Below are 23,562 nucleotides of genomic sequence, written 5' to 3'. Positions count from 1 at the left end.
TCTGAAATATGTAAATTTATAGAACATGTATTTTGAGTATTTTGGGCCATGAATTTGATCAAACTTAATCCTAATATTCAAGCTCGAAATCAGCTCGATTAAATTAACATCGGATTTTAATATAGAACATGTATTTTGAGTATTTTGGGGCTTTGGGCCCATGATTTTAATATACCCAAAAGGACTTGCTTGCAAATAAAAAAAATTTCAAGTTACTTGCTTAACCATTGGAATACCCTACATGAACTGGCTTAAATTGAGCTAGTAGCTCCATGGAGCTAGTAGCTCAAATTCACCCAAAAGAAATATACACCAATAAAATATATGTATGTGGGTCCATTTACGCAACAATTCTAGTAGCTTAACCATTGAGGAAGTTTGTAGCTTAAAATGTTGTAGCTCAAAAATCTGATGTGGAAAGTTAAGCTAGTTATGTTGTTGCTACTTGCTAACCATTATAGATGCTCTTAGAGCCTACCGACTAAATTTACAACCACTTTTTTAGATGAAAACCTTTAAAAATCGGTCAATAAATAGATTAATCGACCCATCTTTTATATTACCGACTAATTGTATCAAACAGTAACTGCCTTTTTAACATTTACGATCAATATCCGTCTTAAGGAAGATTTACTGAATTAACTAACTTATGATGCGCTTCTTAACTGTCACTACATAATTTCATCCAACCGTCCAAAAACGTGACTCCCTCCTCTCTTCCTCAACTCCCACTTTCCTCAACGTCAACGCTACCTTAAAATATACTAAATTAAATTAATAATTAAATTAAATATATTTAGCTTAATCTCATTTCATAGATCCATAATTCAATTTCAATGATCAATCAACAAATCACTAAAAAAATTTAATTATGGTAGAACAATCTAAAAGAAAACGATGGTTAATTTTCGCGTTATTCACAACATTATTAACCTCAATTCTCGTATTAATCTCGATAATCACCGGGTTTACCACGTCAACGTATTCTACTACCGTGCGCGACGGTTCATCTCCCGTGTCGCAGCTGCAGCCGTCTTTCGGGTATTATATAAATGGTGGAAGCGGCGATAAAGAGCAGATCATGCGGCTGTTGCTGGCAGTGTATCACCCGCGTAACCGGTACTTGCTGCATCTTGCAGCTGATGCGTCTGATAAAGAGAGGAAGTGGCTCGCCGATGCTGTTAAGGCGGTCCCCGCGGTACGAGAATTTGGGAATGTTGAGGTTATTGGACGGCCGTCGTGGTTGACGGGGATGGGGGCGACGCATATTGCTGCGACGCTTCGTGCTGCGGCGATTTTGTTGAGGTTGGATGGTGGGTGGGATTGGTTCATCTGTTTGAGTGCTTATGATTATCCTCTTGTTACTCAAGACGGTATGTCAGTACACCTAACTAATGTAGGAATAAGAGTAAATTAAAAATTACCCACTTTAATTTTTTTCCTAAAATTACTCCCTGTAAAAAAATTTCCTAAAATTACTCCCGTAAAATGCACTTTTATCAAAAATTGCTTCAAAGTTTCAACATAAGTTACTTTTTCCGTCAGTTTATGAACTTATTCTGTTTGCGACTCAGTCAATTTATACTTTGAAACCGATGAAACGTATGACAATGAAGAATAAGTTCAAAAACAGACGTAATAAGTCACCTAAATTGGAGTTTTGAAGCAATTTTTAATAAAAGTGTATTTTAAAAGAGTAATTTTAGGAAAAATATTATATAGAGAAGAAATTTTAAAAAACATGATTTTAAAAAGGAGTAGTTTTAGGAGTCCATTTTTGAAATAATGGTCAAAAATAAAATATTTGTCGTTTTGGGTCGGTTTTGAAAATATTTGTCAAAATGGTGTCCACGTAGGCTCGGGATTTCTAGACCTAAAACACGCCACTACTAATGGCGTGTTTTGTGAAGAAAACACGCCATTAGTAGTGGCGTGTCTTTACAATAATTTTTTTATTCAACTGACTAAACTTTAAAAAAAAAAAAAAAAAAAAAAAAAAAAAAATTTACACAAGACACGCCATAGGGGATGGCGTGTTTCCCCTCCGAAACCCGCCATTCCCAATGGCGTGTTTGTTTTAGTCCATTTTTTAATGAAGTTTCTTTCCCTACTCATTATAAACACGCCATTAGTAGTGGCGTGTTTTAGGTCCAGAAATCCCGAGCCTACGTGGACACCATTTTGACAAATATTTTCAAAACCGACCCAAAACGACAAATATTTTATTTTTGACCATTATTTCAAAAATGGATTCTAGTTTTAGCCAAAGACTTTTTATCGCTGGTCGAGCTTTCCAGAAAAAAAGGCACTTTTACAAGCCAAGTAAAGTCAAGATTAACCGAAGAAAAATAACCAATCGATGAAAGAACATGAAACCATTCTGGGAAATATCCGTCATTATTATGTTAAAAAGGAGGCTTTCAGTAGGATCTGACCCTTGAACTCAATTCATAGAATCGCAAGTCTACCTTAACAAGAAAGTCCTAACCGGTATCAGCGGTTGTTGGGACAGGTTTATTCATTCGCATTCCCACATGCAAGACGCTGTTTGATGAGCCTGCGTTTAGCCGCTAAGCTTGTGAACTCAGAGAAATCTGCCACAATTTAGAAATAACGACTAATAAATTGGCTACAGTTGCATAGCTAGAATCTAGAGCCGTAAATATAGGAAAAAATTTCTTATGGTTCGTAGGTAACTTATGTTGCTTATTTTACTGCTGATAAAACTTCTTACTTATTTCTTGCAGATTTAGCTTATGTATTTTCATCAGTAAAGAAAGATCTCAATTTTATCGAACACACCAGTGACCTTAGCTGGAAAGAGTAAGCAACTCGATCCTTTATTTTGAAGTATATATTCTCTGTATCGTTCCAATTTTGAAATATTCTCACGGTAATATAGTTATAGCCTAGGCCCTTGGCACATGAAATTGTTCCCTATCTTCGATTCTAATTGTTTTGTATATCGTAAATCGTTGCAGGGAAGCAAGAATTCAGCCTATTGTTATCGACCCTTCAATTTACTTGGATCGTAAAAGTCAGTTGTTTACTGCAGCAGAGAAACGGCCTACCCCTGATGCATTCAAAATTTTCACAGGTAATAATAATTCTTCTAACTAATTTATCCATCCCAATTTTCATGATTAATTGATCAAAACACTCATGTATTCATAATTTCATAATAAAAGGTTGTTGTCAATTTGTCATCATATGCGGTCAAAATCGACATTATTAACCATCAAAGTCAAATGAAGACAACTCGAATGGGTTGTCATAATTTTTTAAAACATGAATGAATAACTAATGGAATCTTAGGCTCAAATCGTTTTGGGAACACCTTATCAATGATTAGGACTTATTTTAAGTTAGTCTGTCATAATGTGAGGAACGATGATTGACTTGCTGCGCGTGATTTTCATGCTAGTACGTAGAGCTGGCCATCAGCACGGGCTGACCCGGCCTGGCCCGGACCCGACAAGCCTTAGCCCGTTATTTTATGCAACCTGGTCTGACCCGGCCTTGGCCCGCCGCTGGCTCTGTCCTGGCCCACGTCCTAAAATTCTAGCTTGGCCCGCCTCGAGCCCTGGCTCGGGTCTGACCAGGAGAGCCTGGCCTAGCCCGGCCCGAGTACAAGTCTACTAGTACGTATACCCTGAGTTTACCTAATGTACCCCCAAAGATAGCAAATGCGAGTTCAATCAATAATGGTTATATTAAGCGGCGACACATTTTTTTTCCGGCCTTATGTGATTCAATTTCATATTGGCAGGTTCTCCTTGGGCAGTCTTAAGTAGATCATTTATGGAATTTTGTATCATAGGTTGGGATAATCTCCCTCGTACGATGTTAATGTATTTTAACAATGCAATGTTCGCTCAAGAATGGTATTTCCATTCCGTCATTTGCAATTCACCTGAGTTCAGTAACACAACAATCAACAATAATTTGAGATACATGGTATGGGATAGTCCTCCAAAGATGGATGTCCATTACTTAGGGGTCTCTGATTATGATCAGATGATTCAAAGTGGGGCCGCTTTTGCAAGACGGTTTAAAAAGGATGATCCTGTCTTAACTATGATTGATGAGAAAATACTTAAACGAAAGTCTGGTCAAGTTGGTCCAGGGGCTTGGTGTGGTGGCGATGTCAATTCTGTAAAGCCCGGTTTCCAAGCAACAAGATTATCAGAGAATATGACACGGTACCTTGATGACCTGAGTTCGGAGACAGCTCAGTGCAAATGAAATGACGACCTCCTCATGGGAAAATGGAGCATTTGTTGAGCTTCCACAAATTCTCATATGAGACGGTTTTTATGATAACAGTTTCACTAATTCACTACACTAACCGGTACAATGAGAAATACGAGTTTATCAGTCTAATTCATTGTTTTGGCCGAAACTGAAAGATGGTTGGCCTGAAATCTCTCCCAAAATTGTTCATATTGGATCGAGGTTGAGACATTCATCGTGGCTCGGACACTACACATTGTTGTAAATGTTCCTAATGATAATTTGTTCATAGCATTTGTGTAATATTCAAAAAATACTATAATATACTTTCCTAGTCTCAGTATATCGACTGCTCGTCGACGTATCTCAACATAAAAATTACTCCCTCCGTCCCGTTCAATTGTAATATATTTCCTTTTTGGATGTATCACTAATTTGTTATCTATTTCTACTTTTGTTAAATTTAGGCAAATGGACAAATGGGGTATGTGATATGGGCAAGTGGACATGTGAGATAGCTCCTTTATGTATCATTATTTTTCTCTTCTTTTTGGTCTTTGTGTCGAAATGAATAGATAACAAATGACTGAAGTAATTTAAAAAAAATATTTTTTTCTAAGAGAGTAGCTCTCGATTGTGATTGATTATAGGTAGGGATGTCAATCTCACCCACACCTGCTAAATCTCCGTCCACCCGATTTAAATGGACGGACGAAAAACCCGAAATAAATGGATGATGGATGAAATAAATGGATGAGGATGGATAATGGATGAAGCTAAATTCAACCCGTCATCCATCCGCCACCCAATATTCTTCCTTTTTTAGAAAAAAAATACATATTTATATAAAACTTAAGCTAGCCAATACTAATCTACTTACTTTTTATATGATCAATTAATTAAGTTACAAATTTTTTAAAGCACTTAATCTAATACTAATTTACCTTACAAATTTTTGGGTGAAATAAATTTCAGTACTTTTTTAGGCTTATAAATATAATTAAATCATCACTAATTTATCACCCGATTCACCCGTTTCATCCGCGGATGATGGATGGACGAGAGATGGATGATAAGTTTCGCGGATGATGAATGGGTTGGATGAGGTTTTTAATGTGATGGATGGATGCGGGTGAAGCTTCACCCGACTCGATCCATTGACATCCCTAATTATAGGACAGTGATAGGGCTATTCAGGTATTTATTTAGCAATGGGACAAACTTTTTCTAAAAGTTTTTATTTACAAACCCAAGACAGAAAAACCTTCCATCGCAATTGCTCTTAATGCTGTTAATCTACAATCCGATTTATGTTTAACTTTTAAATATTAGACGGGTTGGGTTTTTCTCAAGCTCGGTCAAAATGACTCATGAGTGAGACTGTGAGAGCTTTGCTACCTCGGTGATTCTATTCGATTCAAACTCGAACTAAACTGGATTTTAACATTTTTCCAACAACAATGTCGATCTCTATGACACCAATCACGCATTCACGCCATCTTAGATCAATTATAAACACCATTTCTCCTTCATTTTCCCATATCCTTCATACCCTTTCTGATCATCCAATCAACAATCATATCACAACAACTACAATTTCTGGAATTAAATTGTTAATTTACAGAGATATTCTGTTGGAAGTAATGTTAAGGACTTAAGGTTAGCAATGTTTTTTCTTTTTTGGTAACGAGAGAATCCGTAACCGCTATCTTCGGTGTGCATTGGGTAAACCCGTGGGTGTACGTGATAGCATGCAAACCACATATACCAGATAAACCATCTCAGGGTGACAGGCTCGAAGTCTATTAGGCATGGATTCAGGCCAAGAATGTTCCACAAGATTTTGCTCTTGGGAGGTTTAAACCTGGGTCTCTTGGGAATTTCATCCAAGTTTTAACTTTTAACCATTGGTTTACGGGAGGTGCAAACTAGACATACTTGACTGCAACTTGACATGCAGACGGGTCAACCAGGTCGGGGTTGTATTGAGTCAATTTGGGCCGGGTCAGTTTTGGACTGCAAGAGTTCAGGTCATATCGGCTTTGACCGGGTCAATTCCAGGGTTGCAAGAGTTCGAAATTCAACTATAATAAAACACAAATTCTTGTTTACATAGAAATGCACATGAATGTTTATTGTTTATACTCGTTATTATTCGTAAATAATTTTATTATCAATTAGTCTTGCTTATAACCGTTGTAAATTATAACGAAGGGGTGTATCACCCTAGTTAACTCAAGTTTGAGTCAAGCTTATATCTTGAGTTCGGGTATTAGGTCAAATTATTTAGGTCGAGTTATTCGGATCGGGTAAAATTTGCCAGGTCTATGCGACTAGGCCGTGAGCTTCCTCTTCTACCACCGTCAAATTGATTTTGACGCAGCTAATAGCACATTTCAACATTTTCTCAACAACAATGTCGATCTCTATGACACTAATACGCCATTTTAGATTAATTACAAACCCCATTTCTTCATCATATTCTCCTCTCCTTCATTCCCTTTCTCATCCAATCAACAATCAAATCACAAAAACTTCAATTTCTGGAATTAACTTGTTAATTTACAGGAACTTTCATGCAACAAAGTTTACTACAGAAGAACAAAGAGATGATAAAGTAATCAATGATTCTCATAAAGTATGTAAATTACTCTCAAATTTACCCAAAGATTGTAATTTTGATTCTGTTTTAGGAAACTGTGGTGTTGAAGTTTCGCCATTGTTGGTTTTAGAAGCTTTGAAGAAATTAAGTAATTCTGGGGTTTTAGCATTAGGGTTTTTTAATTGGGCAGAAAAACAAAAGGGATTTCAATATAATACTGATTGTTATAATGCATTGATTGATTCTTTAGGTAAAAGTAAACAGTTCAGAATGATTTGGATTCTTGTTAAGTCAATGCAAAGTAAAGGGTTGTTAACTAAATGCACAATTCATTTGATTATTCGACGATACGCGAGAGCGAAGCAGGTTGATTATGCTGTAAGGACATTTGATAGGATGAAGCAATTTGGGTTTATGTCGGATTTGTCTGACTTTAATCTGTTACTCGATACATTGTGTAAATCGGGACAGGTTGATAGTGCACAGAAGGTGTTTGATAAAATGAAAAACAAAAGGTTTACGCCGGATAAAAACTCGTATACTGTACTGTTGGAAGGTTGGGGTCAGCAGAAGAATTTGCAGAGGTTGGATGAGGTTTGTAGGGAAATGATGGATGCAGGGTTCGAGCCTGATGTTGTTGCGTATGGAAGTATCATCAATGCGTACTGTAAGGCGAGGAAAGTTGTTAAGGCCGTGGAAATATTTAAGGGAATGAAAGTTAAGGGTATTGAGCCGAGTCCTCATATCTATTGCATTTTGATTAATGGGTTAGGGTCGGAAAAAAGGCTTGATGAAGCTCTGAAATTCTTTGAGATGTCGAAGGCTAATGGTGTTATTCCTGAAATACCGACCTGCAATGCTGTTGTTGGGGCGTATTGTTGGTCGATGAGGTTTGATGAGGCATTTTGGATGGTAGATGAAATGAGGAGATGTGGTATTGGTCCAAATGCGCGGACTTATGACATTATTCTTCACCACTTGGTAAAAGCGAGGAAATACGAGGAAGCATACTCAACCTTTTGTAAAATGGGTAATGACGAGGATTGTGATCCTACACTGAGCAGTTACGAGATTATATTAAGGATGTTCTGTAATATCGGTCAACTTAACATGGCAATTCAAATTTGGGATCAAATGGAGGCCAATGGTGTACCTCCAGGAATGCATTTATTTGCGACAATGATAAATAGTTTCCGCCATGGAAATGAATTGGATCTCGCAACCAAGTACTTTGTGAAAATGGTAGATTTGGGAATTCAGCCACCTGCTTCTTTGTTTAACGGTTTAAAACAAGCCCTTCTTGATCACGGTAAGAAGGATATTGTCATAGCTTTAGCTAAGAAGCTTTATGCTAAAGAACAGTCCCAGTAAAAGTAGTTTTGTAGTTTTAATGCCTGTGCGTTGCAATACTAAATAACAAGCAACAATAATGTGATGCCCTGCAACATATCTTAGTTAGCAAACTCTCGTAATGTTTCTTATGTTTGATGTTTTTCTCGCAGCATGACTTCGCTTGCTTATTTTAGTAAGCAATCTATTGAATTTTTTTCAGTTTTTCACTCATTACACAAATTCTCATTTAAGAGAGCCATGAGTTTTTCGCTTTGAACACATTTGAAACGTCGTCCTAACTTGTTTTCTGTTATAATTAATCTCGATTTTTTGTTGATCGAGTCATAATTTTAAAAAGTTAAAGTTGATATAATTTCAAAGAATGTCAGCTTAGAATTGAGGTCGAGTAGGCTTAGAATTTGCACCATTTAGGCTGAGTAAGCAACCTATTGTTGTTTTCTTGATAACGAGTACCTCCGCGAGCCTCCGTCCTCCTATATGTCTTTGATGTAGGCAGCAGGGACCATCAACACAAATGCCATGCCTAAATAATTTATCCTTTATATTGATGACATGTTTAACCAACAGCTAACTCAAGAACTCAAGAAGTTACGTTTAGGGAGGCACCACTTGCCCAAAACTAGCTTTTACCTTCCATCTTCTTGATTTTTGATTCTAAGCCAGTCATCCAGTGACCATGATAAAATCCATTTGCTCTTATTCAATAAAAGATATTAAAAATAAAAGATATTAAAAATGAATTGAGTATTTAAAAAAAAAAACAGAGTAAGCCTAGTTCAAGACGATTTTACGGTAAAAATAGTTAAAACTCACGATAAAATAGGTATGTTCATTAAAACATGTACGGAGTATTAAACAAAAGAATCATTTCATATCAAGATCAACAACAACAATATTACAAAATATAAAGATAATAGATAGGGTTCCTCGTAACCCCAAAAAAATTCAGTAAATAGACTATACAACCAGTTGTATTGGTTGTATAGAAAAGAACTCGAATTACGGAATTATTTACTTGAGCTTAGACCTATAGATTATGAGTTTTGTTTAAAAGAATCCAAGCTTCATTATAAAAATATTGAACTTAAAAAATTATAATGAAACTCAAAAATAATATATAAGAGCTCAATTAAATTTTAATTTTTGACATCAAAAAATTAAAATATAAATAAAAAATTATAAGAGCTCGAAAAAAATACACATAAGCTCAGCAAAATTTATTATGGTTGTACCATGCTCTTGTACAACAAGTTGTATAATAGTATTTGTGAAAAAAAAAATGGGGTTACAAAAATTACATAAAATAGTGCAAGTAAAATGATTTCTTAATAATTTGGGTTAATAATTTTGTGAGAGACCGTCTACAATGTAGATTTGATAGTTTGACTGCAACTTGACCAGGCAAACTGGTTGATCGAGTTGGGTTCGGGTCAGAATAAATCGATCCGTGTCAATTTCGGGCTTGCAAGAGTAGTCAGAACGGGTCGAGCCTTGTTAATTTTGGATTTGCAAGAGTTCGAGCAACTATAATCAAGTTATATATCGATAATAATTAGTAGGATTATTTCATGGGAATAATCCCACCTATGACCCCCCTGCAAATAACACTCCAACCTATCCGTAATTCGAATTAAATCCATCCTATTCACTAGTCTTCCCATAACACACTCACTTAATATCATCACCGGTTACCTTAGGTTATTGTCTCTCTCCTCCTTATATTACATCTTTCCACTGATTTCCTCCATTTTTGCACATCTCCTCCTCCTTTCTTCAACCTCTTTCTTCTTCTTTTTGCTTGTTTGATTCTCCTTCTCCCTAATTCTTCTTCTGCTTTATTTTTCTCAACTCCCTTTTTCTTTCCAAATTAATGGGGAAAAGTTCTTATGCAAGCTCATCTAATTCATGGAGTTCAAACATCGTCCAAAACACGGTTTTATGCAAACACAATGTTGGATCAGTGTTGAGGTTTGCGAAGAAGGGAGAACACGCTGGTAAATGGTTTTATGGATGTCCTTTTTGGCCGGTATGTTAACTGATTTCTTAATTATTTCTTATGTTAATGGCTTTAATTTTAGAAAATCTTAATTAATTGAAATTGGTATGTTAAATTGAATTGTAGCGGAATCACTGTGACTTATTTCAATTGGCGGAAGTGAACTCGGAAACTGAAGACTCAGATAAGAAGATATTGCTTGACAAAATACAGAAGTTGAAGATGAAGAATAAAAAGTTGAAGGGGGTTGTGGTAGAATTAAATTCTGAAATTAGGAAGTGTAGGAAAAGCGAAAAATTAATGTTGTATGCATTGTTGGTTTCCTGGGTTATTGTTGCATTTTGTTGTATGTTTAAGAGTGTTATTTGATGTATGAAACAATGAAGGTTGAGCAATGTAAAAGAAGTTCTCAATGACAGTGTTGAAATGTTTGTTAATCCATCCATTAATAGTCATTCCATTCATACGGATTCCAAAATGTAAGCAGCAGCTTTTGTTTTTGATTACACCATCCTAAATAGGCAATGAAATCCAAAATAAACATAAACAACTAGAGCTTGTTGTGGTTCAACCACTTTGTCCAAAATAACAAGCTAACATTAACTAACATAAACTAACACTGATGCTAACATAAACTAACACTGATGCTTCTCCCTAATTCTTCTTCTGCTTGTGTGCCTTTCTTGCTTCTTATGGGTGATTTATTGATGCTTGGGTAGGCTGAGTACTTGGCCCTTGGTCTCCACTGATGCTCACTGGTCCTCTAGTATTGCCTGGTACATTGGTGTATGCATTCTCATTGTCATCAAATAAAACTCCAAGTCCTTGTGGTGCCTGTTTCAATGACATAAAAACCAAACCATTATCCATCACAGTTGAACAATTATCAACTAACATTCAAACTGTACGCAACACTACAGTTAAAAATCACAACATCACAACAGAAATGATGTGTTATGCTTACCCTTCCTCTGCCACCTCTTCCTCTACTTGTCCCTCTTCCTCCACCTCTTGAACCACCCCTTGAACCTCTTCCTGTCCTTACAGTCTTTCCACCTCTCCCAGTTCTGGTGGGATGTGCAGTAGCAGTATGGTGAGGGGTAGATGTTGAAGCAACACCTTCAGTCACAACATTATTCACCCTTGGCCTTCCCCTACCCCTTTTGCTTTGGTGGTTCAATAGCCTTGTCTTTATCGGACAGGTTCTTTTGTTATGAGTCTTTGACTTGCAAACTGAGCAAGTCATTTGTAACCCATGTTTAGTCAGTTTTCCACTCCTTTTTGGATCCTCATGTGGATCCCTTCTCCTCTTCTTCCTTGGCCTACCGAGACCAAGTTTTATTGGTGGTGGATTTAGAGTAAGGGCAACCTTTGGCCAATGCCTTTGGCCAGGACATGGGGCAATTGAACCACCATATGCTCTAAGATAGGCATCTTTCTTGTACATGTCATCCACATAGTCTTCAGGTTAGCCATGACCATTGAAGATAGCAGACACTGCGTGACTACATGGGATCCCAGTCAAGTCCCATTTCCTGCAAGTACATGTCCTCATAACCAAGTCAACTGATACCTCATCTATGCCTTGTTTCACTTGAAACCTTGTGGTGGATGAAGGGAAGACCTTCTTAAGTTCCTTAAAAAACCACTCATAACTGATATTGAACTAATTAACTACTAAAAAACATGTACAACTAACAAGATGGCTAATACCTGGAGTTGATCTGATATGATAGTCCACCCATCACCATCTTCTTCTGCTAAGACCTTCTTAAGTTCCTTAAAAAACCACTCATAGCTGTCATTGTTTTCCCCTTCCACCACAGCCCATGCTACTGGATACATTTACTCATTAGCATCTCTACCATTGCAAAAGAATCGCCTGACCTCCCAAAAATGTTTTCAGAAAACATGAGTCAACACATAAGACTCTCCTATATCCTTCAACCCACCCTTTTTTCAGAGCATCAAAACAAACAAACAGCCTCTGAAATACAGGTACTTTACCAGGAATGGTAGTTAAGGTGAATACACTGTTTGGCTCTTCATTAGTCAAAGCTTGGATGTAACTCCCAATCTTACTATAGTGCTCTTTCATAGAACCATGAAGCATTCTATGAGCAAAATATTTCACCATGTAGGCAAAATTTTTCTTGATCAGTGTAACACCCCCATACTCCGAGTGCCTTACCAGGACCACTCAGGTATGAAGACATCACCATCTCGGTCGCCCGAGGTATGATAATCAAATAGACAAAACAGAAACAACATTTATTGTAAATAGTTTAATGAATAAGTACAATCCTCGAAACCAAACTGTAAGTACAATACATAATTCCAAACTATCTGTTCTCAACTGAAATCTAAATAAATGCTAAACTACAGCGGAAGACTCTATCGTCATGTCGTGGCCATCCCAGCTATCCCCGTACTCATCTCTATACCTGCTCAATATCTGCTCACCATCCCCGAATGGATCACCGCAGTTTTACAAAACAACACCGGGTCGCATACTAATCACACAATCAATATGGATAACAATAATAAGACAAACAGACAGCTGAACTGTCACACGCACACACACACACACACCACCAACTCCCATCATCTCAATACTGACTGTCCACTGGACCAGCCCTGCCAGTGGGGGACTGATACGAATTTTACCCGAGAGAATAAAACTCGTATGAGTGCAGCGGAAACAAAGAAAGAACAAACAAGATCCGAACGTACTAGGAACGACCCGATCTGATTTGTACGGATATTTGTTTCGATTTATGTAAATAAATCGAACCAATGGGATATTTGCTATTGTTAGACCTATAACAATAACAATGGGGATAGGCAATGTTAAACTACACCGATAGTCTAACAAAGAGATTAACGCTCTACACCAATAGAGTTAATCGGGTTTTTCACAAGACGACGCTTGAGATCAACCTTTCGAAATTGTAGACACAACTTCTATGTTTTACTTGAAAATGCTCAAATAAAAACAATGGTTTTGTTTGGAATTCTTAACTTGATTGATTAAACTTCTGAATACAATACATGGCTTATATAGCCTATCAAAACAGCCGTTTTGGCCTTACATATTCCCCTAATGAATGATAATAAATTTAGCTAATTAAGGACTCTAATAATAGCTAATAAAAGCCTAAATAAATTGCCATAAACTAGAACTAAATAGGATAATAAATCTCATCTTATTAACTTGAATAAAAACGAATAAAATGACTCGTAACTAGCAAGAGCCCATCGACTTTAATCGCATCATTCCCTCCCCCTTGGAAAGGAATTGTCCTCAATTCATGTCGCTTCAATCCGCCGGGATCAAATACGACTATTACTAACATTAGAACGGACTCATAAACAAAATCATGTGAATTGCACGGTGTCTTGAATTCCGAACCCAAAATATAATGTAATCGAGATGAATCTTTCACATATGCAACTTCCTTTGCTATTTCAAAATCAACCAAATAACAATCGGATTGATCTTGAAATTCACAACAACCGTTCGCATTCACGATGGACTTATCAATCAATTCAAACTCATATGCAGAATTGATAGAACAATATGGTGTTTGAACATAAGTAACACAACCATCCTCTTCTCCATAATCATCATAGAGAGGAGGTAAAGTTGGGTCAAAATCAACTTGTTGTTCATAGATGCCTTCAAACGAGAATACACCTAACATTCTTTTTTTTTTTCCCGGATGAATAGTACCCCGTGAATAGTTTTTTTTTTTTTTTTTTTTTTTTTCGGATGAACAGTACCCGTGAACAGTAAAGTTTTTTTTTTTTTTGAAATAGAAAAGGATGCTGCAACTATGAAGGATTCCTCTTGTTTGCATTATTTGTTCAAGGATGAGATTTATAGTAAGCTATCAAGACTTGTGCATGGAGGGAGGAGGAGTGGAAGGCACAAAATGGTGTTTGGTATTCTTTTTGTTTGTGTGCATGAAGTGTTCATATTTGATCCCGATTAAGTTCGATTACATGAATTGAGGACAATTCCTTTCCAAGGGGGAGGGGATGATGCGATTAAAGTCGGAGGCTCGTTTCGTTTGCTTATTGTCATGCATTGGATCCGTCTAAAGGAGTAGTTATTCCAAGGCCTTCAAGATACAAATTTCTTTATCAAAATTCTTGTCTCCGTATACAAATGCCATGCAAGCTACTTATAGCTTAACACTTGACCCTTAGGCTACTAAACGCACGGTCATTATGACCTCTTAATTCCCTCCCTCTTAAGATCCAATCGATTAAACCTCAACTACCTCGCTGAGTTTAACCTTTGAATACCAATCGCGTTGGATATTCAACTACTAATTGATTGGGACCTCCTTAGGACCGTCTTGATTTTTTTGGGGTGATCAAGAGCCGAAGCTCTGATACCACTTATGATACGAATTTTTACTCGGGAGAATAAAACTCGTATGAGTGCAGCGGAAACAAAGAAAGAACAAACAAGAATTAAGTCTTGAATTTTTTGGGGTGATCAAGAGCCGAAGCTCTGATACCACTTATGATACGAATTTTTACTCGGGAGAATAAAACTCGTATGAGTGCAGCGGAAACAAAGAAAGAACAAACAAGAATTAAGACGGGTCTCAAGAGGGAGGGAATGATGCGAATGGCGAAACGATAAATTAACTACCACGCATCATGAAGAATTAAGACGGGTCTAAATTTAATTAAGTAGCGTCGTATTTCTTATTTTAGTTAATAACGGTCTAAAGGGGTCAACTTGGGACGTATGGACTCGAATTATCATTAGCATTTAACAAGGTATTCATTAGAATTTATGGGTAATTAGTATTATATTAATTAGTCATTAAAACTATTAATTAGGAATTACGGGAGGGAATTAAGAGGTCATAATGACCGTGCGTTTAGTAGCCTAAGGGTCAAGTGTTAAGCTATAAGTAGCTTGCATGGCATTTGTATACGGAGACAAGAATTTTGATAAAGAAATTTGTATCTTGAAGGCCTTGGAATAACTACTCCTTTAGACGGATCCAATGCATGACAATAAGCAAACGAAACGAGCCTCCGACTTTAATCACATCATCCCCTCCCCCTTGGAAAGGAATTGTCCTCAATTCATGTAATCGAACTTAATCGGGATCAAATATGAACACTTCATGCACACAAACAAAAAGAATACCAAACACCATTTTGTGCCTTCCACTCCTCCTCCCTCCATGCACAAGTCTTGATAGCTTACTATAAATCTCATCCTTGAACAAATAATGCAAACAAGAGGAATCCTTCATAGTTGCAGCATCCTTTTCTATTTCAAAATCAACCAAATAAGAATCGGATTGATCTTGAAATTTAATAGACCCAATTTTGCTCTTGTAGACCTTAGGATTTAGATCGAACTCATACCTACAACTAAACGAATCACACGGTGCTTTGAAACCAGAAATCACTCCTTCCCCATCACCATACTCGTCAAAGATAGGAGGTAATCTTGGATCAAACGTAACATTTTGTTCATAGATGCCTTCAAACGAGAACACACCTAACATTTTTTTTTTTTTTTTTCGGATGAATAGTACCCCGTGAACAGTAGTTTTTTTTTTTTTTTGGTTCAATTCGTACCTTCAAGATCCAATCGATTAAACCTCAACTACCTCGCTGAGTTTAACCTTTGAATACCAATCGCGTTGGATATTCAACTACTAATTGATTGGGACCTCCTTAGGACCGTCTTGATTTTTTTGGGGTGATCAAGAGCCGAAGCTCTGATACCACTTATGATACGAATTTTACCCGAGAGAATAAAACTCGTATGAGTGCAGCGGAAACAAAGAAAGAACAAACAAGATCCGAACGTACTAGGAACGACCCGATCTGATTTGTACGGATATTTGTTTCGATTTATGTAAATAAATCGAACCAATGGGATATTTGCTATTGTTAGACCTATAACAATAACAATGGGGATAGGCAATGTTAAACTACACCGATAGTCTAACAAAGAGATTAACGCTCTACACCAATAGAGTTAATCGGGTTTTTCTCAAGACGACGCTTGAGATCAACCTTTCGAAATTGTAGACACAACTTCTATGTTTTACTTGAAAATGCTCAAATAAAAACAATGGTTTTGTTTGGAATTCTTAACTTGATTGATTAAACTTCTGAATACAATACATGGCTTATATAGCCTATCAAAACAGCCGTTTTGGCCTTACATATTCCCCTAATGAATGATAATAAATTTAGCTAATTAAGGACTCTAATAATAGCTAATAAAAGCCTAAATAAATTGCCATAAACTAGAACTAAATAGGATAATAAATCTCATCTTATTAACTTGAATAAAAACGAATAAAATGACTCGTAACTAGCAAGAGCCCATCGACTTTAATCGCATCAGGGACCGCAGCCGTTCCCACCTAAGCCCCGCTCATCGTACGAGCGATAACCCTGTCCATTAATGTGCACATCCCCTTTCGTGGCGGGTTCCACGAAGGGCGAAACTAGGGCGTGAGATCATTCCCGCAAGTGACCCCACTCAGCCGAGAACGCATCTCGAGAGCCATAGCAACCAATCACAATCACAATCACAATCACAATCATCATGTTAAACAACTAACTACAGCACATCACCAATATCCCTTTATGGGACTAATACTGAGTAGGAAATCCTACCTGGAAAGCACAACACGCAGACGGTATCTACAGCTGTATTAAAACGGCTCCTCTACGAATTCTCCTCCTACCACACAACACATAGATGCTACCATTCAAATACTACTCATAAAAACCCCCAATTCCTAAATTAGGGTTTCATCAATCTTAACAAAACATAATATAAATTATATTAAAAGCTTACCTTCGACGCAAGGAATCCAACGACGCGAACTACGATACGAACTGACCGTCTGAACTCCGGGAATTGTCAAGAACGCGATTAGGAAGAAGACTAGTTGCTTTCTCTCTTAAACAGGTTTTAGGTTTTGTAAAAAGTGATTTAAAACAATTACGAATATGTTTAAATACCTTAATCGCGTAATTAACAAAACCCGAGAAAACTTTCCCGTAAAACCGGACACTCGATCGAGTACCCAAGGTACTCGATCGAGTACCCCCCCCTACTCGATCGAGTGCCCCAGCTACTCGATCGAGTGCCCAACAGGTCAGAAACTGTTTTATTCCGCAACTTGCCCTTACTCGACAGAGTAAGGGCTACTCGATAGAGTACCCCCAAGACATATAAATACGGAGTATTACAGTCTTCCCTCCTTAAAAGGAACTTCGTCCCCGAAGTTCAAACCACTACTAAAACAAAGGTACTCCAAAACATTCCCGACTCAACACCCAAAACAAAACTCAACCTAAAACACGCTACTTACCCAACTCATCCCGACAACCTACCGACGCAACATATATAAAGGTGTGTAAAACTCTTTAAAACTGCTCGCGATCATCTCCTACCCCCCCTAAAAGAAACAAGGTTACGTCCCCGTAACCATACATACCTGATCAAAAAGGAAGGGGTAAGGCTCTTTCATGATATCCTATGCCTCCCATGTAGCTTCCTCGGTCTCGTGGTTAGACCAAAGGATCTTAAGCAAAACTGTCTCACCACTCCTGGTCTTTCTAACCTTTCGGTCTAGGATCTGCTTAGGCACCTCCAGATATGATAAAGACTCATCCAGCTCTAAGCTCTCTGCCTCCAACACATGTGACGGGTCACTCACATACTTCCGCAGCTGCGACACATGAAACACATTATGTACTCTCTCCAACGCAGCTGGTAAAGCCAGACGATAAGCAACTTCCCCAACTCGCTCTAAGATCTCATAAGGCCCTATAAACTTCTGACTTAGCTTGCCTTTCTTCCCAAATCTCATAACTCCGCGCATAGGAGACACTTTCAGGAGAACCTTGTCCCCAACCTGAAATTCTATGTTCCGACGATGTAGATCTGCATAACTCTTTTGTCGATCCTGGGCTGCTCTCATCCGTTCCCTGATCATCTTAATCTGTTCCACCATCTCATGTACCATCTCTGGTCCTAAAACCACTGCCTCGGCATTATCGTCCCAACAGATTGGACTCCTACATCTCCTCCCATACAAAGCCTCAAACGGTGCCATACCAATACTAGTGTGGTAGTCGTTATTGTAAGAAAACTCTATCGGTCCAACCTCTCGCTCCCGGCTACCACCAAAATCCATCACACAAGCTCGCAACATATCCTCAAGGGTCTTGATTGTTCTCTCGGTCTGCCCATCTGTCGCAGGATGAAATGTCAGACTCATCTTCAAAGTCGTTCCCAACGATTCTGCAACTCCTTCCAAAACCTCGATATAAACCTCGCATCTCTCGTCGACACTATATCCTTAGGGACTCCATGTAACTTAAGACGTTCTTTCGATAGGCCATAGCCAATTGTGCCTTAGTCCATGTATCTTTCATTGGAACAAAGTGAGCTGACTTGGTCAGACGATCCACTATCACCCAGATCATATTGTTACCTTGTTGACTCTTCGGCAAACCCACAATGAAATCCATGGAAATGGATTCCCACTTCCACTCAGGCACCTCTAAAGACTGAATCTTACCTTGTGGTCTTCTCTGTTCCCCTTTAACTCTCTCGGCATGTCAAACAACGGACACAAACTCAAATTGTCTCTTTCTTCATCCCAGGCCACCAAAACGTTTTCTTCAAATCTTTGTAAAGCTTGTCTCCACCGGATGAACTGAATATGGTGTGCAATGCGCTCGTCATGATTGTCTTTTTCAACTCCTCATCGTTAGGAACACACCATCTACCATCAAACCTCAAGCTACCATCTCGTATGAATGGAAAAGCGGACACCGTCCCTTTCTCTACCCCCCACTCTCCACTCCACTATCATAGGGTCCAAAGCCCGCTTATCCCGAATGTCATCATAAAACTCCATATGTCTTTGTCATATCACCCATGGCATCTCCTTTCGCATCATATGTATCCCAAAGCTCGCTACCTCATCTCTCGGCCTCATCAAAGATAGAGAGCCGTACATACGAAGAATGTACACTCTTTCTACTCAAAGCATCAAAGAACAACATTGGTTTTCCCTTCATGGTAGATGATTTCCATATCATAATCGCCAATCAACTCCATCCACCTCCTCTGTCTCATGTTCAACTCCTTCTGCGTGAAGATGTACTTGAGACTCTTGTGATCAGAAAAAATACCTTAAAGATTGCTCCATAAAGGTAATGTCTCCAAATCTTGAGAGCAAACACCACCGCACCCAACTCCACATCATGAGTAGGGTAGTTCTCCTCATAAGGCTTCAATTGCCTAGAAGCATAGGCAATTACTTTACCATTCTGCATCAACACACATCCCAACCCATTCTTCGAGGCATCTGTATAAACCTCGAAATTCTCGCTCCCTTCAGTAATGCGAGGACAGGAGCCGTGGTCAAACGCTCCTTTAATGTTTGGAACGCCGTCTCACAACTCTCATCCCAACGAAACCTGTTCTCTTTCCTCATCAACGCCGTCATCGGTCTAGCTATCTTGGAGAAATCTTTCACGAACCGTCTGTAATATCCAAATAAACCCAAGAAACTCCTAACCTCAAGAACATTCTTCTGCTTCCCACTTTGTCACCGCCTCAATCTTCGCGGATCCACACTACTCCATCTTTAGAGATTACATGCCCCAGAAAAGCAACTTTCTCCAACCGAACTCACACTTGGACAAAATTAGCATACAACTCATGATCCTCAAAGTCTCGCAACACGATCTTCGATGATGCTCCTCATGCTCCTCCTTAGTCTTAGAGTAGACTAAGATATCATCGATAAACACCACCACGAATCGGTCCAAGAACTGTCTGAAGATCCTATTCATCAAATCCATAAACACTGCCGGCGCATTAGACAACCCAAACGGCATCACCACATACTCATAATGGCCATACCTCGACGTGAAAGCTGTCTTCGGTATGTCCACATCTCTAATCTTCACCTGATGGTACCCCGACCTCAAATCAATCTTGGAAAAGACCGTTGCACCACTCAACCGATCAAACAGGTCATCTATCCTTGGCAAAGGATACTTGTTCTTTATCGTCACACGGTTCGGCTCCGTGTCGAATCGATGCACGCCTCAAACTCCCATCTTTCTTCTTCACGAAAAGAACCGGTGCTCCCCAAGGCGATACACTTGGTCTAATGTATCCCTTCTCTATCAAATCATCCAACTGCCTCCTAAGCTCCTCCATCTCCTTAGGACCCATACGGTACAAAGGCCTTAGAGATTGGCCCCGTCCCTGGCTTCAACTCAACGGTGAAATCTATCTCCCTCTTCGGTGGCAACCCCGGAATCTCCTCCGGAAAAACATCCGCAAACTCTCCCACCACAGGTATCTCGTCAACTGTCGGGCTCTCTATCCGGTCATCTCTCACATGGCACAAAATCAGAGGACATCCCTTCCTCAGATACGACTTCAAGGTGACAGCTGCAATCAACTTAACTTTGGGTTTGACTAGAAACCCACGGTAAGACACACTAACACCCTTAGGGCCTCTTAGGGGACACTTTCTTTTGATGACGCTATCTAAGCTTTATACTTTCCTAACCAATCCATCCCAACTATCATCTCAAAACCGTTAAAAGGAAACTCTAGCAAGTCTACAGGGAAATCGACTTGCCCAACTATCAAAGATACATCTCTAAACAACCTCCCACACGATACAGACTCTCCCGAAGGTATGAAAACTTGCTCCCTAACAGACTCATATACTCTCAAACCCAACTGTTTTACATGACTCGAAGACACAAACGACTGAGAAGCCCCCGAATCAAACAAAACAAACGTAGGAATACCATTAACAAGGAATGTACCGGTGATAACGTGCGCATCCTCCTCACCGCCTTCTTGTCCATCATGAACAACTTGCCATCGGTCTTCGCCCACCTCCCCGGACAAGATCGGGTGATGCGGTCGGCTTAGCACCCGACCCTTGATTGTTGTTGTTGTTGTTCGTCGGTGTCTTCTGATAAGAATTACCGCCGTTGCGGTTGCCTCCACTCTGGTAGCTCTGACCTCCCCGGTTTGGCCATGATCCCGCCGGTCTGTTGCTCGCGAAGCTCGCGCAGTCTCTCGGAAAGATCCCGTGCACTTGTGCACTCATGTCTCTTGTGGCCTACACCACCACAACCAAAGCAGGTCACTCCCCGCTATTGCTCACACTCCCACGGCCTCTCCCAAAGGAAGTTCCAAAGACTAAACCCGACCCGAGAAGAAAATCCCTTAGATTGATTGTGGTTGCCTTTCTTGAAATTAGATTGGCCACCACCCTCGCTCTCGGACTTCCTCTTCTCTCCACCCGACCTCTCCCGAGCCATCTCCACTAGTCTCTCGGCTCTCCCGGCCCTCTCATACGCTTCCTTTACATCGCAAGGACTCCCACGGGTAACTTATCCATAATTTTCGTGGTTAGCCCTCTCTCAAACCTCAAAGCCGATTCTCCTCACTCAAACCCATATCCTCAAAGATATCTAGATTTCTCATTAAACCGCCTATAGTACTCGGCCACCGACATCTCTCGGCGGTCATCTTAAACTTGTCGAACTCCTCTCTCAACTTACTCCTCACATGTTCTGGTACGAACTCCTTCCTCACAGCCCTACGAAACTCCTCCCAAGGTATAGCAGGTAACCCTTGGTTGGTATATATCTCCTTGGCACTCACTTTCACTGAATCCCACCACTTGCCAGCTGCCTCCCTCAGATAGAATGCAGCCTGATCCACTCTCATCTCATCAGGACAGCGAACTAAATCTAGTATGTTCTCCATCTCCCTCAGCCAACTATCAAGAAATTTAGGCTCCTCAACCCCCTTGTACTCCTTCGGGTTAAACCTCGCAATATAGAGCTGACTTTAGCATGGTCAACCTCCTTCTCCTTACTCTTATCCTTGTCCTCATTCACTCTCTTCAGGGTCTCAGTGAGAGCGTCCTGGTGCTCTAACATCTTAACGATGTCGTCCGTAGTCATAAGCTCAGCTCTCGCATACAAAGCATTTCTCTTGGGCGGCATCTTGAAGCTATACAAGAAAGGGTAAACATAAACACACGTACTAAACCCCAAAACACGAAACGCGGCGCCCAGAACCTACTCGATCGAGTATCCAAACCCACTCGATCGAGTAACGGGCTACTCGATCGAGTGCCCCCATGTACTCGATCGAGTACCCAAACTCCAGAACCAAACAGACCTTCTGATCTCTAACCCACTCGATCGAGTATCTAGGCTACTCGATCGAGTGACCCCATACTCGATCGAGTACCCCTAGTTACTCGATCGAGTGCCCCAAAACACGATTCTGGACTCAAAATCGTCAAAAACCTACCCGATCGAGTCAGCCTCACTCGATCAAGTACCACCCATACGTAAGAGCTACCCGCATATTACGTCATATACTAACATGCTAACTTTATAAATCACATTATATCATATCAATCATGCTATTAATTGCCACATTGTAAAACATTCCATCATGCTATCATTTCATCAACAATGTCTATATATATATAACATCACTTTTCTTTTATCTCATCAACTTCCAATTCGAACATCCAACCATCAACACATTCCATCACATTGTTACGCAAGTTACTAAGCACACACATAACTCAACACACACATTTCCCCCATGTGACCGGTTCAAAGTTGTAGGGCGACCCCCGCGACTTTAGGACGTCTCCCAAGCCTTTGCACTAGCTCCTACAACTTCTACCTCGGGTTCATTTTAATTGACTCCCTATGTTCATTAAGTTCATTGGTTACAGGTTTCAGGATCGTCGCTCTGATACCATTTGTAACACTCCCATACTCCGAGTGCCTTACCAGGACCACTCAGGTATGAAGACATCACCATCTCGGTCGCCCGAGGTATGATAATCAAATAGACAAAACAGAAACAACATTTATTGTAAATAGTTTAATGAATAAGTACAATCCTCGAAACCAAACTGAAAGTACAATACATAATTCCAAACTATCTGTTCTCAACTGAAATCTAAATAAATGCTAAACTACAGCGGAAGACTCTATCGTCATGTCGTGGCCATCCCAGCTATCCCCGTACTCATCTCTATACCTGCTCAATATCTGCTCACCATCCCCGAATGGATCACCGCAGGTTTTACAAAACAATACCGGGGTCAGTACTAATCACACAATCAATATGGATAACAATAATAAGACAAACAGACAACTGTCACACGCACACACACACACACCACCAACTCCCATCATCTCAATACGACCGTCCACTGGACCAGCCTTGCCAGCGGGGGACCGCAGCCGTTCCCACCTAAGCCCCGCTCATCGTACGAGCGATAAC

General features: G+C 39.5%; 2 protein-coding genes across 2 annotated transcripts; both read left to right on the top strand.

The window, feature by feature from the left end:
- The first annotated feature begins 726 nt into the window (after nucleotides 1–726).
- LOC141602398 (beta-glucuronosyltransferase GlcAT14A-like) lies at nucleotides 727–4,245 on the top strand. The gene is made up of 4 exons (XM_074422694.1): nucleotides 727–1,373; nucleotides 2,748–2,823; nucleotides 2,982–3,097; nucleotides 3,770–4,245. Exons 1-4 carry the CDS (start codon nucleotides 872–874, stop codon nucleotides 4,243–4,245), a joined length of 1,170 nt encoding a protein of 389 aa, XP_074278795.1. The 5' UTR covers nucleotides 727–871.
- A 2,292-nt stretch (nucleotides 4,246–6,537) lies between these two features.
- Nucleotides 6,538–8,399, top strand: LOC141598978 (uncharacterized). The gene has a single exon (XM_074418830.1). It carries the CDS (start codon nucleotides 6,650–6,652, stop codon nucleotides 8,204–8,206), a length of 1,557 nt encoding a protein of 518 aa, XP_074274931.1. The 5' UTR covers nucleotides 6,538–6,649; the 3' UTR covers nucleotides 8,207–8,399.
- Nucleotides 8,400–23,562: the final 15,163 nt, after the last annotated feature.

The sequence above is a fragment of the Silene latifolia genome, chromosome 9 (assembly GCF_048544455.1).
Source record: "Silene latifolia isolate original U9 population chromosome 9, ASM4854445v1, whole genome shotgun sequence".
NCBI classification, from domain to species: domain Eukaryota; kingdom Viridiplantae; phylum Streptophyta; class Magnoliopsida; order Caryophyllales; family Caryophyllaceae; genus Silene; species Silene latifolia.
Note: the sequence above shows the minus strand (reverse complement) of the source record. Positions and strands in the feature narration are given on the sequence as shown.